The sequence below is a fragment of the Mixophyes fleayi genome, chromosome 2 (assembly GCF_038048845.1).
Source record: "Mixophyes fleayi isolate aMixFle1 chromosome 2, aMixFle1.hap1, whole genome shotgun sequence".
Taxonomy (NCBI): Eukaryota; Metazoa; Chordata; class Amphibia; order Anura; family Limnodynastidae; genus Mixophyes; species Mixophyes fleayi.
Genome location: NC_134403.1, coordinates 320,399,808 through 320,424,465, shown reverse-complemented (window position 1 = coordinate 320,424,465; position 24,658 = coordinate 320,399,808). Strand labels below are relative to the sequence as shown.

Sequence of the window (24,658 nt, the reverse complement as noted above, 5' to 3'; positions counted from 1 at the left end):
AATAAGAAATTATTACAAAGGGGTCTATTTATTTTAGCCCCATCTCCGGTGAAAACGGGTGTTTTTGGCCTTAATAGCCACCCGCCTACAGTTAGATTCGACGCGTATCGACAGCAATAGCTTCCCCATGCAAAGTGCACTGAAGTATATGTAATAAGGATTGAGTACAAGCGCTGACGCAATCCTACGGCTGCTGCTGCCATCTCAGGATGGTGATAACACAGGAAAATAATTGAAAAAATGCTTTATAAAGCATTTTATCATTGGGAATATTTTATTGATTTTTTGCGATAAGTGATTTTATTGCGGTGATAGAAAATCAGCCTTATCAACGGATTTTAGTAAATAGAGCCTATAGTCCTGTTCTGTCTAAAAAGGAAGTGGAATATTAAGTTGCAGGAGCTCTCGCTTGCTTTCCGTTCTGCTTACTATAATTAAATAATGCTTGAATGATCTTAAAAACACATGATTCAACTGACAAGCACTAATTGCACTGTATCAGGCCAAGTGTAGATGAATGTTGTCAAAAACCACAAGTCAGACGTACTGACACCATGTTCCCATGTACAAACCAGTTTTTACTGGAGCCTTTCCAGCGTCAAAAGAAAATCCTTCCCTGTATTTTTAATTTCTGTCAAGCTTTTGTTTTAACTGAGACGCCTTTAAACGAGCACGGCAGATTTACTACAGCAAGCAGTTAACTGAGAAAAGTTTATAAATAACATTCAATAGAAATTGAGCTAAGTAGAAGATATAGAAATGAAACTTAACTTTCTATGGAGTGTCCCTGTGATGGAAGGGAGGTATGAATTGGATCTCGTGTAGATTGTTTCATATTTACATTACAAAATGCCAGTTATGATAAGAAGGCACCGTAATGGATCGGTATAAAAGTGGTGTGCAAATTGAATGTAAACGCTAGGATTTAAGCAACCAGTTTGGTAGTTTTCAAGCCAAACTGACCATAAATCCGTATGTGTTTGGACCTAAAGCTACTTCCAATTCCAGTGGGATGGTACTTAGATGTCAAATGGAACTGGTAGAAAATGTGGTCGACCAATGACTGTGATCAGACGTAGTGGGTAGACATTGTCTGACCTCACTAAGTGGCCCAGTAGGTTCTGGCAGTTTTTGACATGAGCTGGTTAGGACGGTTTCATCACATTGGTGTTGCTAAATTGGAGAGAGATCAAGTTGCTCAATATTTTAGGCAAGCGGATTGATCTGCCCATGCAAGATGTGTGTTCTTTTAATTTGTTTAAGAGCAATTACATAATTTTGTAGCAATTGCAGCCCCAAATGATATGTGCATAATTCTCGTAAAACTGATTTAAAATAGAGTGTCTAAAACAATTCGTGACCTCTATGTTCCCTGACAATCTGTTAAAGGTTGCATCTCTGTAGCAGACAACCACGTGGACAGACATTTTTTTGGGGGGCGTTTCAAGGCTTTTTCCACCCTAAATATTTATCTCTTTCAAGTGTGTTATTATTTTGCTGTAATACTTCAGTTTACTCTAGATTGCACGAGTAGCATAAAAGGAATGCAGGAAAGTGTTTTTTGATCATTGTTAGTACCTGTGGTCCAGCCTGAAAGGTTTGTGTAAGCATTGACCCAAAATGTTGCATGATATTACTAATGCATGGTTGTACTGATTTCTTTGTACTCGAACTAGCCAACAAGAATTTTGTCAAAACGTATTTTTGATTGCTAGTTCCCCAATGCTGTGTGAATGGAACATGCAGATTTATATATACCGGTCTGCTATACACAATGATGAAAGTCAGTTTGTTGGATGAGACCGTATTCGTAATAACGTAGACTATCAATTCATCAGGGACCTAGAGACATGGCAGAGCATCCTGCAGTGATGGCTCTAGTTCCTAGGCCACAACATGGCACTTCCATTGTATGTAGGCAGCTGGTACGATTTAAGAATCCATGTGCCATTTCTATGTGGCGCCTGTTGAAATCTCAGTGGTGTAAAGTGCCTGTGTGAAACAGCCTGGACACCTGACAGCTCCTTTCATAGTTTAGTTTATATAACACTGTTTAGTAGCCAGGTAATTTTGACATTATATGCATTTCTTTCAATATCCTTACAATCTATATTATAGTATATTATTTCAACAGAACCATATTATGCCTAAATTTTTTCCAGCAATATTTTTTTTTCTTTTTGTCTATTGTGAAAATGATATTCAAACTAGGCGGTGAATGTGTTATGTGATAATTGAGTGGTTCACCAGTGAGATGGTAGAAGTCAATGTACACTGCCTCAACCTATTGGTGTGGTTTGCTATCTTTCCTTACTCTTATGTAGCCCGGCAGTTCGGTATGCTGTTAATCCTTTAATTAACCTGTGTGTAATCTTTATTAACACTTACAGATTTAGTACAATGCATTGTGATGCAACGTACTTCTATTAATGCTCAACAGCTTTCATACAAACGATTGAAATGTGTCGTTCTGGGCTCTTGCTTTTAAACTGGTTTACACATACACTCTGCTCATACTTGGCTGCTATAAGTCTTGTGCTGGACTACAAATCAATTGCAGATCTGTAGAAAAATCAACAAAACACTCACTATTATAATCATAATGTTTTATTTGTTCGGGCATCCAGGTGAAATGTGTTTTTAAGAGGATTATCTTGGAAGAATTCTTTTTTTTTTTTTTTTTCCCACTCAGTGCATCTCCCATGGGGAATTAATCAGCTCCAGTTAAGCCTAAAACGAACAGATTCTATGCTCCTTTTCTCTGATGGCTAACCTGGGTTGTGTCAGAACCAACAGCTAATAGTTCTGCAGGAAGGACCCCGTTGATGACATCACTGGGCCTTACCTGGGTGTAGAATGATATCCTGATAGGTGTTCTATTGAATACTGTGCATCTGTGCTACTAAGGGCAGGAACCATTAAATAATTTCCTGGCTGTGTCTCTGGAGTCCCATGTTGTCAGGGTGTTATATGTTAATCTAGGTCCATATTTTAATAAACAGTTATAGAAGCCTAAAACAAACTCTTATAAATAGAGTGTGATGACCGTACTCCATGGAGGGTTCTTTGAAAACCGCCCAGGCAGATAGTTGCAAACAAATTGCACGTTATTCACTAGATAAGAATACCGACAGGTAGATAAAGACATCAGGTAGATGAATTCCTTACAAGCACAGCATACACATGTGACAGAAGCACAGTTACTAGTCACTGATATACCCACCTACAGTCCAAAGGCACAGGTTATATGCCCCTATATTATGGAACTAATGGGGGGGGAAGGTGGATTGGGGCTGTATCCTGCTTGTAATAGGTGTGAAGATGAAAGTGTTAACCCAGAGTAGCCTCCCCCTGGTGGCTGGGACTGTTGGTTGCCTGTGGAGTCTGAAAAGGGCGATGGACCACATGTGTCCTTGTGTTTTATTGGCACAAGTCCAAAACTCGCAGTGTGGTTTTCACAGAGTGTATTTAATGCACTGTCCTTTGTTATGTTAAAATAGAGATGCCAATTGTTCACAATATCGAGGGTCCCAGATTTGAAAGATTTTGGCAGTGGAAATGTCCCTATTTTTCAATATTGACCAACTACACAGAATAAATTTAGTAAACTTATCATGACTAGTGGTACTTAAAGGTCCATTTAGACAGTACCATATGTAATATGCTTAAGTGCACTTGTTTATCTGCGAAATGTGTCTGGATGGTATTGTATCAAGTCTCCTCAAACCCCACCGTCCTATTGCTGTTGGCGTCTGTTCATTTACTCAATACTGTACTTGGTTACAACTCCTGCCTCTATTGTGATACAGATATTTTATAATAAAATATGATAAAGCTTTTTAAACTCCAATTTGCTTTCAGATTTCTGATAGTGATTTATGTAGTATTGAATAGCTTTTTATGACACCATCTAGATTTAATGTTCATAGGCTATAAAATGAAAATTCCTGCGGATATCAAACGCTTTGACAGTATATGAAACACTACACTTACATTTAATGAGTTACGCAGCTATTAAACATTAGCTCAGTAATTCTTCTTTTGGTGTTTTCAAAAGAATGAAGCACAGTGCAGAGTGTATAGAAATTGTGAAAGCCAGTATATTTGTATTGTACATACTTTAGGAGAAATTATATAGTCTTTTGAAGCCGTTTGGTCTGTTTATCAAACCATAAAGGGACGATCTATTGGACAAACCACTCCCCTCTCCCACACCCCCCCCCTTCTCTCACTCACACTTGTTATGTAGCTTCAGGTCCCCCAATAGGCTGCACAGGGGTGGTGGGGAGCAAGTACATAAAAATAGTGGGTTGTACAAAAGGACTGCTTTTTAATTTTAGAAGTGTGATATGTAATGGGGCAAACCATGCTATGTGATCCAGATAATGCACGCCTGGATTGCTATGTACACGTCTATTATACTTGCCGCCTATTAGTTTTATCCTAATGGTTTTCTGTGATGGAGCTTGTGATAAGTATACAATTTTACCTGATTTTTATCATTTGGAACAAAGTAAACATTTACCTTCTGTGTTTTGTATACTCAATCTCACTCTCCCTCAAAAAATCATGTACAAGAGTTCCTATAAGGGCCACGTGTAGCCTTTGTTTAATATTAACATGCTGCCCTGTTGCTTCATTCCATATCTTATTGAATATTGCCGAGTAAATTGCATTACAGATAAAATGTTGAGTGTTTATTAAAACCCATTGTAAATTTCTGATGACTTGTAAGGGTTCAAGAATGTATTCATTTTTACCTGTTTGCAAATAATAAGCCTACCTGTTAGCCACAGTTTTTATCGTCACAGTATATCAAATAATCTTTAGTGTGTAGAAGAAATCCTGGTGATCTCTGCCGAGTTGGCAGTAATTGGAGCTTAACAGGATGTCCGTTTAGACAGGAAGCAAATAGTCAACTGTTGTCAATAGTCTGCCTTCAGGTCTGTGTCTTCTAATCCTCCCACAACAAAGTAGATGAAGGAGCCGAGAAGTGTAATGAAAGAAAACATATCACAGTTCAGAGGGAAAAGTCATTGCCCGAAACACAATGACACAGCAGAGTGCTCCTTCACAGTGACTGAAATCAGCTATTGTCTTATTTCTTACCGGGTGGTACAGTTCTGATGATTTGCTTCCCTTTCCTATGCATTATTTCATTGCAAATTGATATTTTATTATGGCTTATTGTAACAAAAAAAGCCAGACTCTCAGGATTGTTTGAACAGAAATTGTTAATATATATTTAGATATCAACGGTGAAAATGCGGTTTGATCGCAGTCATGTGACGGACTGAAAACACACTAGTATCCTTGATTTAGGCTCATGTAGTGTTCTTGTCTATGTGGGTCTATGTGCGCAGTAGTATGTGAGAGGAGCTGAATAGGATCAGGGCTTGTTCTTAGCTGTGCACTTTTTTTGTGTGCTTTTCATACCTTGATACAATATATAGGACAAATAAGAGTGCTTTCAATACTTGATCTGTTTTCTGTCCACTGTGAATGTGGGTAGCTTGCTATAAACTTAGCCTAACAGCACCACATTCATCACAGACTTCCTCTGAGTCGTACAGACAATTCAATACAATATCGCACTGAACACGGTCCTGGAGACACATGTGTATAAGAACTTATAAGCACATACCCATTACTGATATGCTTGTTACATGCATTTTACTAGTGTCTTTAACTCTATTAAAGAAGATGTGAGCAGGTGTGATGCTAGAATCCACTGTTTCTAGTGCCCACTTTTTAATAGCATTGTTCGTGTTCCATTTTGCTTTGCATTTTTTTGGAATGCAACTGTTATTTTTTGCGTTTATTATGGTTAAATGAATTGGGGATGCTTGCTTTGACCTCCAAACTCATGTCAAACAATTTTTAATAGCCTTTTTAAAGCGACATTCCCACATAGACATATTTTTTCACCTTAAATAGCAACTTCAGTAGCTTTGTAAGCATGCATCTGATTAATTTTAGTAACAAATCAAAACATTTAAGAAAATAACTTGGGCACTCATCACGGTGTTGGTAACTCCTTGTTAAGTGGGTGTTATTACATGTTTTGTAGAAGAAGAAAAAGTAGTACAGCATTTAGCATTGATGTTCCTCTATAGGAACCTCTAAATATACCCCCTCCCATCACCCAAAAAAAATAAAAAAATGTTAAGGGCACTCAACACTTCAGTGTATTATAATATCATCATTATCATCATCTATTTATAACCAGAGCCGTAACGAGGCCGGTGCGGGCGGTGCCGCCGCCCCGGGCGCAGTCCCTAGGGGGCGCAGTGGCCGCCCGCACCGACTTCTGTGTGAGGAGTGAAAAGAAAAAAAAAAAATTAAACAGACCTCAGATTCAGACTGCCGGCCGCCCGGCGCATCCAAGATGGCGGCCGGCACCCGGCTCCACCCCCTTCTGAACTCTGCCCTCTGCCTCAGCGTCTGATGTCATGACGTTGCTAGGCAGCAGAGGAGCAGAGAAGCAGAGAGGAGCCAGGCAGCGACGGCTGGACAGGAGGTAAGTTTCAAAGCAGGGGAAGGGGGATGTAAGCTGCAATTATGGAGGGGATGTAAGCTGCAATTATGGAGGGGATGTAAGCTGCAATTATGGAGGAGATGTAAGCTGCAATTATGGAGGGGAGGGGGGGGATGTAAGCTGCAATTATGGATGGAGGCAAGAGGGGGGGAATGTAAGCTGCAATTATGGATGGTGGCAAGGGGAGGGGGGAATGTAAGCTGCAATTATGGATGGAGGCAAGGGGGGGGAGGGATGTAAGCTGCAATTATGGATGGAGGCAAGAGGGGGGGAATGTAAGCTGCAATTATGGATGGTGGCAAGGGGAGGGGGGAATGTAAGCTGCAATTATGGATGGAGGCAAGGGGGGGGGGGAATGTAAGCTGCAATTATGGATGGAGGCAAGAGGGGGGGAATGTAAGCTGCAATTATGGATGGTGGCAAGGGGAGGGGGGAATGTAAGCTGCAATTATGGATGGAGGCAAGGGGGGGGATGTAAGCTGCAATTATGGATGGAGGCAAGAGGGGGGGAATGTAAGCTGCAATTATGGATGGTGGCAAGGAGAGGGGGGAATGTAAGCTGCAATTATGGATGGAGGCAAGGGGGGGGGAATGTAAGCTGAAATTATGGAGGGAGGCAGGGGGGGAATGTAAGCTGCAATTATGGAGGGGGGGAGGGGATGTATGCTGCTATTAGGGAGGGGGGAATGTGTGCTGCTATTAGGGAGGGGGGGAATGTGTGCTGCTATTAGGGAGGGGAGGAATGTGTGCTGCATCTTGCTATTATGGAGGGGGGGGGGGATGCTGCTATGCTTTATGAGGAATGGGGGGGTATGCTGCCCTAATGTGTGAGGGAAGGGGGGTATGTATTAATATAATGTGTGATATGAGGGTAGGGAGGTTGGGTGTCTTAGTACATGGGTGGGAGGTAGGCTATTAATTTAATGGTGACGTTTAGGCGGGGCTAATTATTTAATGGGTACTAGTTTATTTGTGGGGTGCTGGTGGGTCAATTTAATTTATTGATGGGGCTTTTTAATTTAATGGTGGGGTCTATTAATTTCAGGTGAGGTATTTATCTGTATTGCAGTCACAAGAATGCTCTCTGTATAGTATGGTGGTCACAGGAATGCTCTCTGTATAGTATGGTGATCATAGGAATCCTCTCTGTATAGTATGGTGGTCACAGGAATGCTCTCTGTATTGTATGGTGATCATAGGAATCCTCTCTGTATAGTATGGCGGTCACAGGAATGCTCTCTGTATAGTATGGTGGTCACAGGAATGCTCTCTGTATAGTATGGTGGTCACAGAAATGCTCTCTGTATTGTATGGCGATCATAGGAATGCTCTCTGTATAGTATGGCGGTCACAGGAATGCTCTCTGTATAGTATGGTGGTCATAGGAATGCTCTCTGTATAGTATGGTGATCATAGGAATCCTCTCTGTATAGTATGGCGGTCACAGGAATGCTCTCTGTATAGTATGGCGGTCACAGGAATGCTCTCTGTATAGTATGGCGGTCACAGGAATGCTCTCTGTAAGGTATGGCGGTCACAGGAATGCTCTCTGTAAGGTACGGCGGACACTAGGAGGCTCTTTATATTGTATGTGTGTGTGTACATGTGTGTGTATATATATATATATATATATTTTTTATGTAAGTGCACATCCACATTATTTATGTAATAAATGTATTGCTATACAGCATTACACTGTGAGTTTCTTCCTCTCCATTATCCTGAATACTACTGAGTATATATGAAGTGCCAGTTCTGGAACCTTTCAACATTGTATGAAGCATCTGCTATTCCCATGGGGTAATAAGGCTCAACTTGATTGGTGAAGATACCGGTTATACCTACAGATAAGCTTTAAAGATCTTTTATCTGGTACGCATATTATATTGGCACGGCGCTGGTGTTCTAGAGTGGTTCCTCATTTCCTTCTTCCTGTTGATCCACTATTATTACCTGAGTGTCTATACCTATTTAGTGGTTAAGATTCTGACTTTTGGTACACCTTTCTGTATTTTTATATACAGTATTATACTATTTGGCGTCCCCTCCCATTTGTTTTGTGTTATATATATTATATTTAGTGTGATGGTGACAAGGGGGCACAATGATAGAGATGGCTCCATGGCACGGTGTGATAAAGGAGAAACTGTTATGGAGAGCACAGTGGGATGAAGGGGCAGTGTGATACAGATGGTACCATTACATTTATGTTTTAATTTGTTTCAGTGAGTTTTATTTCAATAACCAATTAATTTTTTTATACAGCTAGCATGTGATAGCTGCATTTAAAGTACTTTGATTCTATGGAGGCTTATTACATAAAGATCCTTACAAAGCCAGACCAAGAATAATGGAGAGGAGGTGGTTTCAGTGCGGTCTAGAACTTGTAAAGTGCTAGCCACGCCCCCACAGTAGGTTGACCACACCCACCCGACAATTGACACTCCCACTTAGATGGGGGGCGCCGGTTCCCTGTCTCGCCCAGGGCACTAAAATGGCTAGTTACGGCACTGTTTATAACCATCTATTTTGATTATTTGGGATAGGCTATTATAACTTTGTAGAGAATAAAATATAACGGCAAGGTGAAGGGAGAGGTTTTGTCTTTATACATGCTTTTCCCTCATTAGGTCTGTAATAGACGTCTCTTCCTTGCACATACGTTATTAGCTTTTAATATTAATCTTATTTAGAAATGTAGCAGTTACACCATCACATGCTGCCTTTCAAGGTCATTTAATAATAGTACTCGGTAGTAAGTTTTTAAACAATGGAGGCTTGATTTTATTCTGCTTTAGACCTCTTTCCCTGTGTACATACAAGAGAAACAATTACTGGCTCAGTGTCTCCGAGAGAAAATATGACCTGTTAGTGGTTGTTGAAGCGAGCTAATCTAGAACATAATCATTTATCACTCAAGCACTATAGGCTCTTTTGTCTTTTCTAGAGAGTGTAAATTATTTCCCTGATCATTATGATTTCTTTTATACAGTAACCTTGATTGATCGGGCCTAAGGATTGACACACTGGGGAACTCCTCTTGTCCTATAAATCACGCCTCCTGTTTCCAAGGATCTTTTTACTAGATGACCTTGTAATCGTCACAGTTGTAGCCAGTTTTAGACTTTCTCAAAACTGTCAATAATTTTTCTTGTCAAGAAGACTTCGGGGTGTGTAACACAGATTGTTTTTATGATGGCATGTAAATGTTTAGGAAAAAAAAAAGAGAAATTGGCTTGGGTCTTATATACCTCCTTTGTCTGTGTTACTCTGTGGGGCTTCTGGAATAACAAGGTGCATTGTGCTGGTATTTATAGCAACTATTCAGCTTATATGTTTTTCACTCTCACGTTAAAAAATGAACGCTAACATCTGATTAGGTGCTGTGGATTACAGAACATTTTAGCACATTGTGCCACATTGATCACATTGATCTAAACACAATGGGGCTGCGTTAGATGCATATGCGTCCAAAAAAAGTAAGCTATAAAACAAAAAAAAGCATACAAAAATAGTGTATTTTCACCCGTATCTCACGGTGCATCCAGCTCTGCATCGTTCACTCATGCGCCAGATTTACACCAGGTGCGCACACACCCAACCAGGTAATAAGCACAAGAAAATAAGAAAACATTTGTTTTATAGTGAAAAACGCACTTGCTATTTAAGTTTTATTTTGAATAAAAAACAAAACAAAAAACAACTCTATACCACTGCAGGTATAATCTTCCTTTTATTCATACACAAGAAGGAACAAAAATTCCAAAATGTGCCCACGAGATCCTATAATATATAGGCATGATCAATGCATAAAGCACCTATTGGCTACAGAGGTGAATCCACAGTCAGAAGCGTGTAGCTAGTGCTGGCAACCGACATACCTAGCGTGTATTTGCACCAGCCTACAGACAAGTTCTATGCCTACTGACAGGCACATATACCTCTCCGTGCAGGTCTGCCTCAGTCTGCAAGTACTCGGAGAGGAGGAACAGGGGAGTGAAACCCAGGCCAAGTGTAAGGAGATGTAAATACCAATGGAATAGGAAGGGATATGAATGATTACATTTTCTTTATACATTGCTATGTAATATGGTGGCGCTGTATTATATTCAGTGGTTAGCATTTGCTGCCTCACAGCTCTGGGGTTACGAGTTTAGTTCTGACCAGGGCCCTATCTGTGAGGAGTTTGCATGTTCTCTCCATGTTTGTGTGGGTTTCCTCCTGGGTTTCCATTTGCTTTCACACTCCAAAAGCATACTGGTAGATTATTTGGCTTCTGGCAAAATGGAGCCGTGTGTGTTTATCGATTTTATATTGAAGGCACCAATGGGACATGGACTGATGTGAATAACTACATATTCCCTGTAAAGCGCTGCGGAATATATGAGCATTGGTGCTATATAAATAAACCATAATAATAATACCTGACTCCGTAGTGTCACACGAATAGTCGTGGCTTGTAGTCTGTAAAGTAGAGGTGCTATTGCCTTTGCTATTGGATCGAGGCATACATTACATATAGCCAAAGGGGGACACTTTACCCTTTTATTCCGTACACACCCCATTGCATGTTGTGACTGGTGAACAGTGGGGAGACTGATCGTCGCATACAAATCATTGACCTCTAGGAACAGTGTACATGGCTGATTTACCAAAGCAGATGATTGAGCAGGGGTAGGGAATATTAGATGACCGACTTTCCCCTATTTCTGTGTGTCACCCACTGTGGTGAGGAGCCTGTGTGTATTGTCTTCCTCTATGTTTAGACTGACTTATCGCATTGGTCATGAAAAATACCAATGGCATGTGAAGGCCCATAGATTGTAAGCTTGCGAGCAGGGCCTTATTACCTCTGTCTGTTTGTATTACCCAGTATTGTTTCATTACTGCTTGTCCGGGCCGTAACTAGGGCTGTGCGATAGGGGCGACTGCCCTAGGCGCAACGCTGAAGGGGGGGGGGGGGAGCGCAATTTAGGAATATTTTAGGTTCATTTGGTTAAAATTGAGGGCTGGGGGGGCAGCATTTGTCTTTCTCGCCCCAGGCGCTAGAATTCTAAGTTACGGCTCTGCTGCTTGTTCCCAATTATAAAGTGCTATGGAATTTGTTGGCACTATATAATTGAATGTTGATGATGGACGGTGGCTGTGTCTCCCAGTGCCCTGTATGTTTCTCCTTCACTATATTGGAGAATTTTCTGTGGTTGATTGTGTGTCTTGTCTCCTCTGCTTTGTCTCTGTTCTGGATGTTTATACAGAGCTTTTGTGAGAAATGTTTAAAAAAATAAAATGTAAAATTGCATACTAATGTTCTTGTTTTTTTGTTTGTTTTTCGACAGCGAGAACTCGATACAACAGCAACAGTATTGGCAAACAGACAAGATGAAAGTGAACAGTCCAGAAAAAAACTTATTGATCAAAGTCGAGAATTCAAGAAAAACACCCCTGAGGTGAGCTGAGAATATGTCTTGTTTTACATATAAGAGAGGCAAACGTAACGTAAAGAACCGCTAAATCTAGAACGCCAATTTCCTTGTATAGTTATTGTGTAAAGATCTTTTACACAATGTGTGACTGTCACAATGTGCACTTAAATGTTCAATCGTATTGTGTCATACCTTTGAATTATTGCAGTTCTGATTTTGGCTTCAGTTGTCAAATTCCATCACTGGTTCCTCTGTACTGACAACTAGACTTGCTGATTCTACCACAGTTATGTACCTGGAGGACTTCAGAAAGATTAAGAACTGTGTTGGCAGAATGGCATCAAACATCCACAGAAGCTGTTCATGTGGGTGGATGCTGCTCTCCTGACACAGTCCTGACTGCTTTGTGAATTGGAATACAAACTAGTGACAGAATTGTCAGCCTGTATCTAGGTAACAGTCGGCCCCTGTATTGTACCACTGCCCGGGGAGACAGCGTTTACCTCACCCTTAATGTCTAGTAGTGCCACAGTCAACGTTTTTGTCCCTTATGAATTGTAAAGGGTAATTATTAGAAACTTGCATGTATCATTATGTTGCTTTCAGCAAAAGCGCAAACTTTGAATTTACTTTTGCGCTGGTTTTTGCCTATTCAGATGATTGGCAAGAGCAGAGCAAGAAGTGAGCTGGCAGCCAACAGGTTAATATGATTATCACCCTGGAGACACACATGCATTTTGCCCTTGGATGCACAAACTGTTTTTAGCATCAACAGCTGGTTTCATGTTTGCACTGTTAAACCGAATTTTTTCTTGGTGGATTGCCTCTGAGCGATTTCTTAGTAATCGTTTCTCATGCATGTGAAAAGTACCATCCTTTTAAGAAGGGAAGATAGGAAATGCAATGCATAATATGATAACTATTCCGTGGAGCAACCTTTACTCCCCCTAAAAATATATATATAATCTATCTGTATGTACTATGCAAAATGTCAGGAACTGTGATACCATTCTCTGAGTACCCAGGCAGCTTTAGATAAGGACGAATACAATGAACTCTGAAGATGGATTTGACTCAGGGTTTCTGCACAGAGAAAAAGGCTGTTAGGAATGAAGTCTCAGATACTACATAAATACATACACTTGGGTTCATTTTATTATGTGGTGGTTTTGGGATTTGACCGAAACTCTCTGGAACACCTAAAGGATCTTTCTTTATTGCTGTAGTTCATTAAGGGTTGAGGGGAGGTCCTGAGCAGGTTGTAGTGCCTTATTCCCCCTCTGCATCCTATATCTTCTTATCGTCCACCCTTTACACAGTTCAACACAACAACCCTTTGACCAACATTGCTGTGTGACTAGATCATATAGCCCACTAAGCACTTTTTACCTTTGTAATCTGATACATGAGGGCAAGTATTACATATTGCATATTGATCCAGCCAGACTCCCATTGTCCCATAGACTAAGCTTGTGGCAGGGCCCTCTTACCTCTCTCTGTTGGTATTACCCAGTATTGTTTTATTACTGTGTTTGTTTCCAATTGTAAAGCGTTACGGAATTGTTTGTCCTGCTCGTACATTGCACCATATGCAGTCCAAGCATTGTTCTCTATTATCAACATCCATTCTGATTTGGTTGGATAGAGCAGACAATCTGCTAGATCTATGAAGACAGGGGTAATTGGCTGAGTCACTAGTAGGCAATGTTGACTTAATCAGCCTGTTTTCACCACCAATATCCATGACGGTTTGGAAATATTATAGACTACGTCTTATATTGTAGATACATGCATTGTAGATTTTTATGTGCTGTAATTATCAGTATCTAAGGTGTTTTGTCAAATTTTTGTTAATGTATTTATGTGGAGTGACTCCCACTTGCTAAAATAAGAGTACTGCTCTTCCTGTGTGATCTCCAAGTTTTTAAATATTTATTTTTTATGATACGGCCTGCAGGAATCGCTGTTCCCACTGCTGTTATACGGAGAGATTTAGCTGTTGGTCAAATGCTTCTATAGAGAGCAACTGTGACCGACTAAAAGAAAGTACTGTGCTAGATTAAAAAATCCTAGAGGAGCAAAGCAGTAAAAGTATAAAAATTGTGCACTGTTTTCTATTGAAGTGAATTGAAACATTCCTTTATTTAATGTTACTTGGCATCTTTAAAAAAAAAAAAAACAACAACATTTTTTTCTTAAATGACAACCACATAAAACACCAAAATGATGACTCTATGGCAAAAACCTGTATGTGTCTTGCTTCTTTTGTTAGTGTGTGTTTTTTTTTGTGTATTTTATATTTTAAAATAAAGTTGAAATCCAATATTGCTACGGTTTTCGTACAGTGTATATATTCTATGGAGTGTCAAAACTAGAGAAGAAAGTTTTGTGATTGTGCACACTTTTCTGTGACTTACAAAAAACACTGTGGCTTATCTTCCAATGTCACCACGATCAGGGCAACACACTTCAGAAGTCTTGGGACAAACAAATATTGTAAATAAATAGATTTGCCAAACTAGTTGGTTAAGTGTGTGGATTTCCTGTGAACAATTCATGTTTTAATTTAATCAAATACTAAAAGATGAAGCAGACCAGTCGCTAGTATCAGACACACAGGCTGTCTTTGTAAATAATTGCTGAAAATAATGGTACTGTTTTACTTCTTCCATAATAAAGGAGAAGGAATGGTGATAAGGAAGACAGGAAACATATTGGAATGTTGGTGTTTTTAAGTTGACTTAAAACCCCAAAAATACTTTACGGAGGGTGAACTGTACTATCTTGCAGTTTTGCAATTTATTAATTGAACTTTTGTCAATGTATGCTGCAACAAGGTTTTTTTCCCCCCAGTTTTTCTTTAAACCTCTATTTATGTGCTCACTTAAAATGTGGGCTTTAGCAGATCAGACCTGCAGTAGGTCAAGAGCACTATCCACGTATTTGGGACATGTCTGTGTATTTAGATTTGTTACAGGTTTTGTAAATATGAAGCTTTTTTTTATACTTTTTTATGTTGCTTTAAGTCATACTTGCCTACTTTCTCATAGCTCCTTCCGGGAGAATACATTTACAAGTATTTACATACTTGTAAATGTTCCTACGTAATTTTGGCCCCGTCCCCTCGACGGAAATGCCGTATTGTCACCGGGGGTGGGGCCAAAATGACGCAATTCACTGCGAGTCGCGTCATTTTGGGGTGCCAGTAGCGCGATGCGGGAGATTTGCCAGCTCTCCCGGGAGTCCATGAGACCGACCCAAATTTTGGGAGTCTCCCGGACATTCCAGGACAGTTGGCAAGTATGGTTTAAGCACTTTTGATCACTTTAAAGTACTTATTTGTCTAGTCTGATAGACTCAGAAGGACAGATTCATTTCTGAGCTAGGTGTCGCTGAACATTGCCTCAATATTCAGATGCGCATATTGCCGGCTATTACGGTAAGAAATCTCCGCTCATTTTATTTGTGCACCTCTATGGGATGCAAGGAAAAATTAGGGTAATAACTGTAAACTCCCAACGCAAAATGTCTCAGAGGACTGTCCCGGAGACGCATCGGGTCACCTCGCTCAGAATTGAATCTGCCCCAGTGTGTGTATTTTGTTTGAAAGATTTTTACATTAAGTGTGGAGTTTAGTGTTAATAATATTAGGTAATGGTTTATATTTTGGACAATATGGATACGAAAATCCTGAGTAAACGTTATTTACTCCCAATGCAGTATTAAGATCCTCTATAAGAACATAGTTGTGGTATATCTCTAGGTGTACTTTACTCTATAAACTAGGAGAGTCCAATACAGTTGTTGTTGTTCCCATTATTATTATTATTGTTGATTTTGTATGTGCTCCGCAGTGCCAAACAGTGTGGGAAACAGGGTCTACATAAAATAGGGACGTGCAAGATGAACACAATAAATGCAACCTTGAGGGTAGGGCTTTGGTCATCATAGAGCTTCATTCAAACCATCTGATAGGAACAGGACAGTTTACCCGTCACATGACCTTTACAGCTCTGTCACATCTATACGCTGTCAGGGCACTTTTCACCTACTAATATCTGAAAATGGCATTAAAAATAGGGTAAATTCTTTTTCATGTTCCCACCATTGCGTTTTAAAATTTTATCGGTGCACTTAACCATTAAAATTACATTACAAAAGATTGTATTAGTAAAAACGCATGAAAAGTACATGGCAAACATGTTAAAATGCACTAGTAAAAAGCGTGTAAAGTGCACATTTGGGTCGTGCGTCTCTACCCATCTTCCCAGTAGGTATCTGAGCGAGCCCTGAGCGAAGAGTTGTGCATTTTGTTGAGTTTGTTTTAAAATATACATCTTGTGCCATACTGATGCTTTACTGTCATTTTTCTTACAGAGTTAAAAATAAAAATCTGTTGTATTTGTGTGCTTTACTTGTAATATAATGTTTTCAGACGGTGGAATAAAGGCAAAATTGAGAACAAGAATAATGGAGTGTATTTTTTTTTTATTTTTTTTTTTATATATTTTTTATACTCCAGGATTCTTTGTGCATTAACACATCCAGAGAGTTGATGAATATATGGAAAAATGGATTTGTGCTTTTACACTGCGTCTACAATGTGACAATAAATCCACTTTTTTCCTTTTAAAATGTCTAGCTTTATGATTTATGATTGCCCAACGTATTACTAAATTCATAGTAGGTGTTTTAGTTGGCAACGACAGAATCAAGAGATTTTGTAAACCTTTTAGTACCGCGCTTTTTAATATGTCTAGTTCAGAGTGAAATATATAAAAAAAATACATGAGGCATATATATATATATCTATTTTATTTAACTCTTTAAATCGCGCTTGTTTCTGCAAATCAATCCTCCTCCACATGGCACTTTGTGTTTTATGTTTTACAGGAATACTTGTAAATGTTCCTACTTTTGCTGAGCGGTCTGCCATTATAAACGTTAAAAACAAAACAATTTCATCACAAAACGCTTCTTTAAACCAGCACTAACCGCATTAAATAAAGCTTTTTCTAAATGCTAGCATTTGTACTTCAATAGTGACATGCCCCGGTCTCTTTTGCCTTCTTATTAATTTGTCCACTGTATGTAATTTATAAATGGTGGAATATGTGAGATGAAGCTAGATTTTGAGCATTTATTTTCTTCAGTTGCTCTCTTGCTAAGTTCCTAATTGCTTATAATTACTGTATCGTACATGAGTAGGCGTAATTTTCTGGTAAACTAACCGTTCTGTTCAGACTCATTATACAAAGCTCCAGCCGCTTATAATCAGATTCTGACGTGGCTCATCAAAGTTCAACAGGGATAATTTTGCTTTAGTTAACAGTAAATGCGCATGGGTTGTTGCTTCTCTTTAAATCTATGAGTTGCCGTGGTTCCAAATAAATTGAAGGGTTTATTGAAGTGTTTGGTCCAAGCGAATTGTGAAGGATGATTGAATAACATAAAGTAAAAGAACATTTATTTAGTTCTAATTAATTTTCTTTGTCTATTGAGCCCTCTAAAAATAAAAAAATACAAATAAAAGTTCTCCATTTTTTTTTTTTTTTTTTTTTTTACATATTGCCTCATTTTATGCCAGTGACAGTTCTTTTGCGTCCTTTTATAATCAAACTTTTTAGATTACATTACAAACTTGATGTTACATGATACATTTGGGTACGTTAATAATACAAATATGGAACTTTATGCAATATTTCCCATATGCGTTTTACGGAAAATAGACCTTTTCAAGTGGAGCAGAAAATAGGTTCTAGTAATGGTAATGCACAATAGTGTGAATTATTGCTACTGATGGCTTATTAATGAACTTTGCCCCAGTGCTTCTTACTATCTGGCATTACTTCAGGCAGCGTGAGGATTTAGCCATCGTTTTCTAATTGGTCACAGCCCCGGCCAGTTAGAAACAGGTGGCATATCTTACTAAGTGACTCCTGCCACTTGGGCAGTGCTTACTCGCTGCAGCCTCTTCTCCCCTTCGCCACTGCCCTGACCATTCTCATTCAGCAGGGAAGGGAACACAACTATAAATAATTTTTTAATATTGCTCCCAAGCTGTGTTCATCTCTACAACAGCACTGTGGAAGGCCACCGATTGGGCTGTAATGGTAATCGTGGTCTTTCCTGAATGGGAAAAAGAAAGCAGCTAAGGCTTGGCGGACGGCTGAATTCAATTTGTACTATCACATTTTTTCTTTCAAGCTGTGCTTTATACGCATGTCTTCATATTATCATGGAGAATTGTTTATTTTGTTTGTCCTGAGATGTGACACAAATCTGCTCTCAGGATAGATTTTTTTTCCCCCAGTGCAGAGAGCATTGCTGAAAAGCTCAGAAAGAATATAGAGTTGCACAATCCAATTATTGAATGACCGAGCAGAAGGAGTCTGCGCGGGCAGCTGGGAGGAGACGGGCGGAGATAGTAGTCGTACCTGCGTGCCCAGTTTGTGGAGCAGTGACAACATGAGATAATTTTAGATGGCAAGGTTATTTAAATTAGATGATTAGTAGCGGTGAACAGGCTGCAGAAGGACATGAATGTTGCACCAGCTCAGAGCTGACTGTCTTCAGGTCTCATTGTACTAATGTGACCCGTTTTGTGCCACCACATTGCACTTCCTCAGAGACTGACTTTTCTTGGCATGTGCAGAGCAATGTAATAGATAATTTCACCCACAGAATAGTGATGCATAACATGATGCAAGGTACAGGGGGTCTCCCAGCAAAGGTGCTATTCATGTTAAATATGTTAAGTCGATCCCTTTTTATATGTTCCATTTTTGCTTTTAGTGGTTTTCTTTTTGCAAGTCTCCACAGCAGTATCTTTCACTTGTGGTAATGTTATGAAAGTGCTAATGGTGTAAATAAAAAATAAATGATTATATTCCATGTGGCACACTCATCTTCTATGGGTAGGGCTTTATATATTTTACTAAATGCAGATGAATGTCTCCTGCACCATGTGCAGAGGACATTACTCAACTCTGAGAACGATCAGGTATTAATCCTGTAATTAACTTACATGACAGCTTGTCTGTGTAATTTAACACCTCAGCTGCAAAGGCCTTTGTTTATTTTTTATTTTTACCAGAAGTCTGCAGCCCCTTTTCTCTTAAAGCTGTCGCTTCTTAATAGAAAACTGTTAAATCTCTGTTCCTATGAAATGATGAGAAATCGAGTTGGTGAATAAATAAAGATCAAATATGCATCAACACCACTAAGTTTATTATCAATAGGCACTTGGTGTTCAGCATAGGAATAGCTGGCGACTAGCACTCCACATATTGCTGAACTACAACTCCCATACTGCACATCCTGGCCAAGAAAATGTCCTGGATGACTAGGGACAGAATCTTATTTAAGAATGTCATAAGTGGTAGTTCTCCTGTGTATAGGGGTATCAGATATATGTACTTTGTACAAGGTCTGATACCATTATATAGGCAAAAACTAATGTATGAATTTAAGTTGTACACGATTTTCTTTTCGCTATGCTGCTACTGCACTTCGGTATGACGTACTCATGTGCATAAATCCATAGGGTGGAAGTGGAGATGAAAATGCTGTTTTGAGGTCACCATAATTCTTTGTGCCACTCATGCAGGACTACAAATGATCCGTTCCTGGACCCTCGGACTGTCACTGACAGCCAGTCCGTTAGTAGTGCCGTTCGCTTGCCATACCACCTACTGTTCACATTTACTCAGAGTACTTCGCTAACTGCGCCAACATAGATAAACTGCAGACGGTCATAAAGTAATTAATTTTGATTGCTTTTAGTGTTTTTTTTTTTTTGTTGCTTATGCTGCCCCTGTAGTACCTTGCTATCTGTGTCAAGATACTACAGACCCGAGGGGGTTATTGAAACAAAATAAAACAGTCTCTTTCTCTTGATGAATATGTATAGTTGCAAAAATATTTGGGCACCTCAGCAGTTGGCCACCAATGAAATGTTTAAATTGTTTAGCGCTGTGTAAGATGATTGGTGCTATATAACTCCCTGGATGCCAGCTTTGGACTTCGGTTCATTTATCTCAGGGTGTGTTTGTTGGATAATTCACATTGTTCCTTTTTGTGCCTCTCTGCAGTGTATGTGCCATGTTCAGCATTTCCCGTTCTCTGCTTCTTGCTTTCAACCGGCTGACACTTTTATTGGGCTATTCACATTCTCCTGAACAGCTACGATAAATATCCCTAGATTAAAACACATCAACTTGCCAAGTAAAGTGCCGAGCATGATTCATCGAGAGAGCAACTTTCTTGCACGTTTATTAGCTAGAATGTCATAATCGATAATGTATCTGTAATAGAATTTGTATATTAATTGTAGATGTGGGCTGTAGCAAATTGCAGTTTAATGGGTCATTGACTTCAATTACATTGATAGGAAGCTTTTGTATTTCTGATTATATGTGTGGGGTAGGGAAGGAAGTGTTGTCTTGTTTATCCACACACATGCCTATGAAAATTATTTTGTATGTCCGCTACTGGGGAGGTTCAAAATGTATAGTATTACCTGTTCTATGCAGGCATTACAATTAATGAGTTTTTTTTATTTTACACTCCTTGACCTCTGTATAGGACATACTTCTATCACATGTAATCTAGAACCTAAACAAAATATTCAGTAAGCTAAATGCTTTTGTTTATGCCACAGAACTCCAAGATGACGTGTAATGTCATATTTATTTTTCACTACTAACTATAAGGATACATTTACAGGATATTATTCCTATATTTGTCATTGTTTTCATTTTTGGAAGGGATTTTTCCACTGTTTTGAAATTAACTTTTAGTTTGTTTTGCTAGGGGATGCTGGTTGTTCATTCATTTACTCTGTCATAGCTGAGCTAGTTCACACTAGGTTCTAACATCGGCTTTAGAAATGATGTAGTCTGGATGTGCTGATCTCATGTCTTTTTTATCACACTATAGCACTTGGAACATTTCAGACACGATTCTGAAACTGGGGGTTCTTAGGGCACTGTGTAGTGTAGATGGGGGGATTGATCTGGCCTTCGGATCAATGTGGTAGACACTCAGTCAGCACATCATGACAGCACCACTTGTTCACATTGTTTAGCATCTGCTTTACAAGTTCTCAGTGATAAAGGTGTCTAGATCTAATTAAGAGGCTGGTAAACAACTTGATGCCACAGTATATTGTCTCTCTCGAATAGTTTGAATACTCAAAATTCCATTTAGCTAATGTTAGAATCTAGTAACTCCCCCTTCACCGTATTTTTTGTTTTGTTTCGCCCCCCTTTCTTTTAATTGCAGCTATTCCTACATGGAATTTTCCTGTGTGCTTTTATTGACTTCAGTAGGGCTTTTTTTTTAGCATTATAGACTAGAAATCCAAAACGTATATATACTAGTTCACAAAGATAATCCTTCACTCATTAGAATTTCTCTGATGGCGCGTTTGTTTTCAGCACTCGTTGCTTTCATAATTTAAGCTAATGATTGAATATAGTTGTCCTGCTAGTGTTTGAGAAGACTGGTTTTAACAATTACTTAGATACATCATTGCTATGTTATATCATTCCTTTACATCCTGCATTGATCAGCTTCCTACTCTAGAACAAGGAATGGTTTGAAATCTGTCAAACTCGGCTAAAAATCCAATATATACTACCATTTTGCAGGGTGGATATAGAGATCTGGAATGGGGATATCTGGTACCTTCCCGCTTAGCATCTCTCATACCATTCACATCATGTCATACCATGGATTTATACTCTCCAATTCCATACAGTTGTGACCCATCCACATAAGGCCCAATAAATTCTGTTAATGATGGTTTCTTTATACTTATGTGAAGTACATTTAGTAAATGGACACCGTAGTATTAAATATATACTCTAGCATGAATGTTTTATTGGAAAGCATCCACAAAAGTGTTATGATGCCTTTCAAGGCTTAAACAAACTAATTTCATGCCCCAATATAACAAAATACATTATGTCTACAGAGCGTCACACAGGGTCTACTTGAAGCGGTTTTAGTAGTCCTTTAAATCAAGCATGCAACAAATTATTTTTATCACTCATACATACATCATGTATGTGTATATAATATGTATAACTTTGGCCAAAAGAAATCCTTAGTTCTTGATTTTGTGTTTTTTTTTCTGTTTTAAACAATCGTTTTAGCAGGGGTTATTTTTGGAAGGTTATCTACAGTTTGTTTCTTTGGGAGTTGTAAGTTTACATAGCCCGCATTCTGTAAGCTGTAATGTTACATTATAGTATAATAGGATTGTATGAAAATGGGATTGTATAATTCAGACATGGGAAGTTGGAACCTGCCATTTCAAATTAGTATAAACTGAGAAGTGAGCATTACTGACATAGTGAATATAGTAATTGGGGTTGATTTCTTGGCATTTTGCCGAGGCTGACTGACTAGCGTCTCACAAGTTAATTATAGCACAGTTAGCAGGGAGAGAAGATATTTAAGAGAAAGATAAAAATGGAGTGCAGGGGCCTCCGTAATGCAATAAATGCAAGAGAATTTGTAAATCGCAGGATAATGGTGTTTAATTTCCTGAATGACAGCTCAGAAGTTAGCCTCATTGCCAGGATTTGATTCATTGTGCTTGCTGCCTCTTAATAATCATAACCCACATTTTTCCTTTTAAAAGAAAAATGAATTTGCATGTCACTGAAATTGTAGCAGCGTGTAAGCATTGCAGGGAGGGGGTATAGCAGGTTCTAAAGCTTTTACATACTGAATGCCAACAAATAACAGGTTTCACCCAGCTTTGCTGAATATTTAACATTTAACTGTTTGTCTTTTAATGGAGTTGAACTTGCATATACACGGAGCTGTGTTCTGCTGGTATAGATTATTCTTTAGTTTTTCAATCACTGTGACCTGTACAGCCACGTCATCCTTTATGAGCAAATGGAGCCATTCTGTCCACAGTGTTCTCCTCAGAATATTTTTCTAGCCGGGTGGCATTAAGTAGCTGGGTGGGGGCAGTTGTAATACTTTTCAATAATAATGAAAAATGTTGCAGGTTATTGCCCACACCTGCCAAGTCTTGTCAGACTGGTGGTCATTGGTCTAACACACACACACTGCTGGCTGTAGTGCTCACATAGTGCCTGTTCTAATAGGACTCTGTTGGGCTCCAAGAGCCGGGTGACCAGTAAAAACAACGGGTGGAGCACCTGTGAAATAGCTGCTGGGGAGAACACTGGTCCATCACAGCCCATTACAGTGATAATTACAATTACGGCATGTAATTGGATATCATTGCTGATGCTGGATGATAATGTAGTTAGGAATTGTACCTCACTGTGTTGGGTCAACCTGCAGAACTTTTTGCTGCACATACTGCACACTAGGCCACATAAATAATGCTTCCAAAACACAGGAATCTGATGAGCAGTCCGGATTTATATGGAGACGTTTTGCTGCGGTTACAGTACTTGAGGGTATCAGTCACAGGCTATGGATGTCAAGTAAATTATTTGAATGGTCACCATGTTTCTTACAGTTTCTTAGGAAATATATGGAAACGGATCAGACCTTTTTTATGTGATGTTTATTAAACAATGATGATCTGTTTTCTCACGTCTATTGAGTTATTGTAATGGAGTACACAGGCAGACAATGACTAACTGGTAACCATAATGTGAATTATGACTTCATTTTTTACCTCTGTAGTTGCAGAAATATGTGGTTTAGCAAATGTATTAGGAGGGAAAGAGGGCCTTCTAGCAGAGCGATTGTGTCTTGCTCACAGTAATTCATAACCCAGGACCTCATTTTGGCTCCTCAGCCGCCCCCTCAAATAGCTCACTGAAAATGACAAGATGGATGAAAGGCATGGAAAATATTTTATTAGAAAAAGTTAACCTTGACCTGTAGTAGCTGAATGTACCTATAAGAATGGCTAATTTTCTGTTGCTAGAATAAAACATGTAAAGTTTGTGAAAGCAGACCAAATCCTTTCGGGTGTCCTGCATAGTGTATTGGGGAACATGAGAGCCACCACTTTAATGTTCACTTACTGTGGGCTTTTTTCTGTTGTCGTTTTACACCATTGCTTAAAGTGATGGGAAATCCATATCTTGTGAGGCGAACCTTACATTGTACTTGTGTAAATACAGAAGTGCAAAGAGAAAATGTTCTGAGCTTAGACACAGGGTTGTTGTGTTGAGAGATTTATATAGTGAATGAAGGAACTGGTGAGACAGACATGGCACTGGCAAAAGGGGAGATGATGGGGGGAAAAAGAGTAATAAAGTTGAATACTTTAAACTTGTAAATATGTAATAGGGCTTGTCATAGCAGTTCAAATGCTTATTAAGCTACATGTGGCGTGTAGGGTACCTTCAGTTTTCACTGTTGCAACTGGTGGTAACTGTAGATGAGCTTCATATTTGAGTGTGTTTGTGTGTGTGTGTACAAGATTAATAAAACCAAACACTTGTTTTTAAGGCATCGTGAGGACCCATGTCTGGAACATGACACATAGGGACATCCCTTTCCTAGTGTCCTGTCAACAGGACAATCACATGGGTATGTTTAGGAGCCGTTTGTCACCACAGGTACCACTTGAGCATTGATACTGACTGCAGGATGGGTAAGGTGTAATGTGTTCTTGCCATCTGAGGACCTCTATACCCCTGCATACACTGACACCTAGCCTTAGCTAGTCAGACACGTTGGTCATGGT

General features: G+C 39.2%; 1 protein-coding gene across 5 annotated transcripts in view; it reads left to right on the top strand.

Moving 5' to 3' along the window:
• CUX1 (cut like homeobox 1) overlaps positions 1-24,658 on the top strand; it is a 295,304-nt gene that overhangs the window by 27,348 nt on the left and 243,298 nt on the right. For all 5 annotated transcript variants that reach the window (XM_075196738.1, XM_075196737.1, XM_075196734.1 and 2 more), the window contains exon 2: positions 11,875-11,985. In XM_075196738.1, the coding sequence (XP_075052839.1) occupies positions 11,875-11,985 (111 nt within the window). The remainder of the gene's footprint in view (positions 1-11,874; positions 11,986-24,658) is intronic.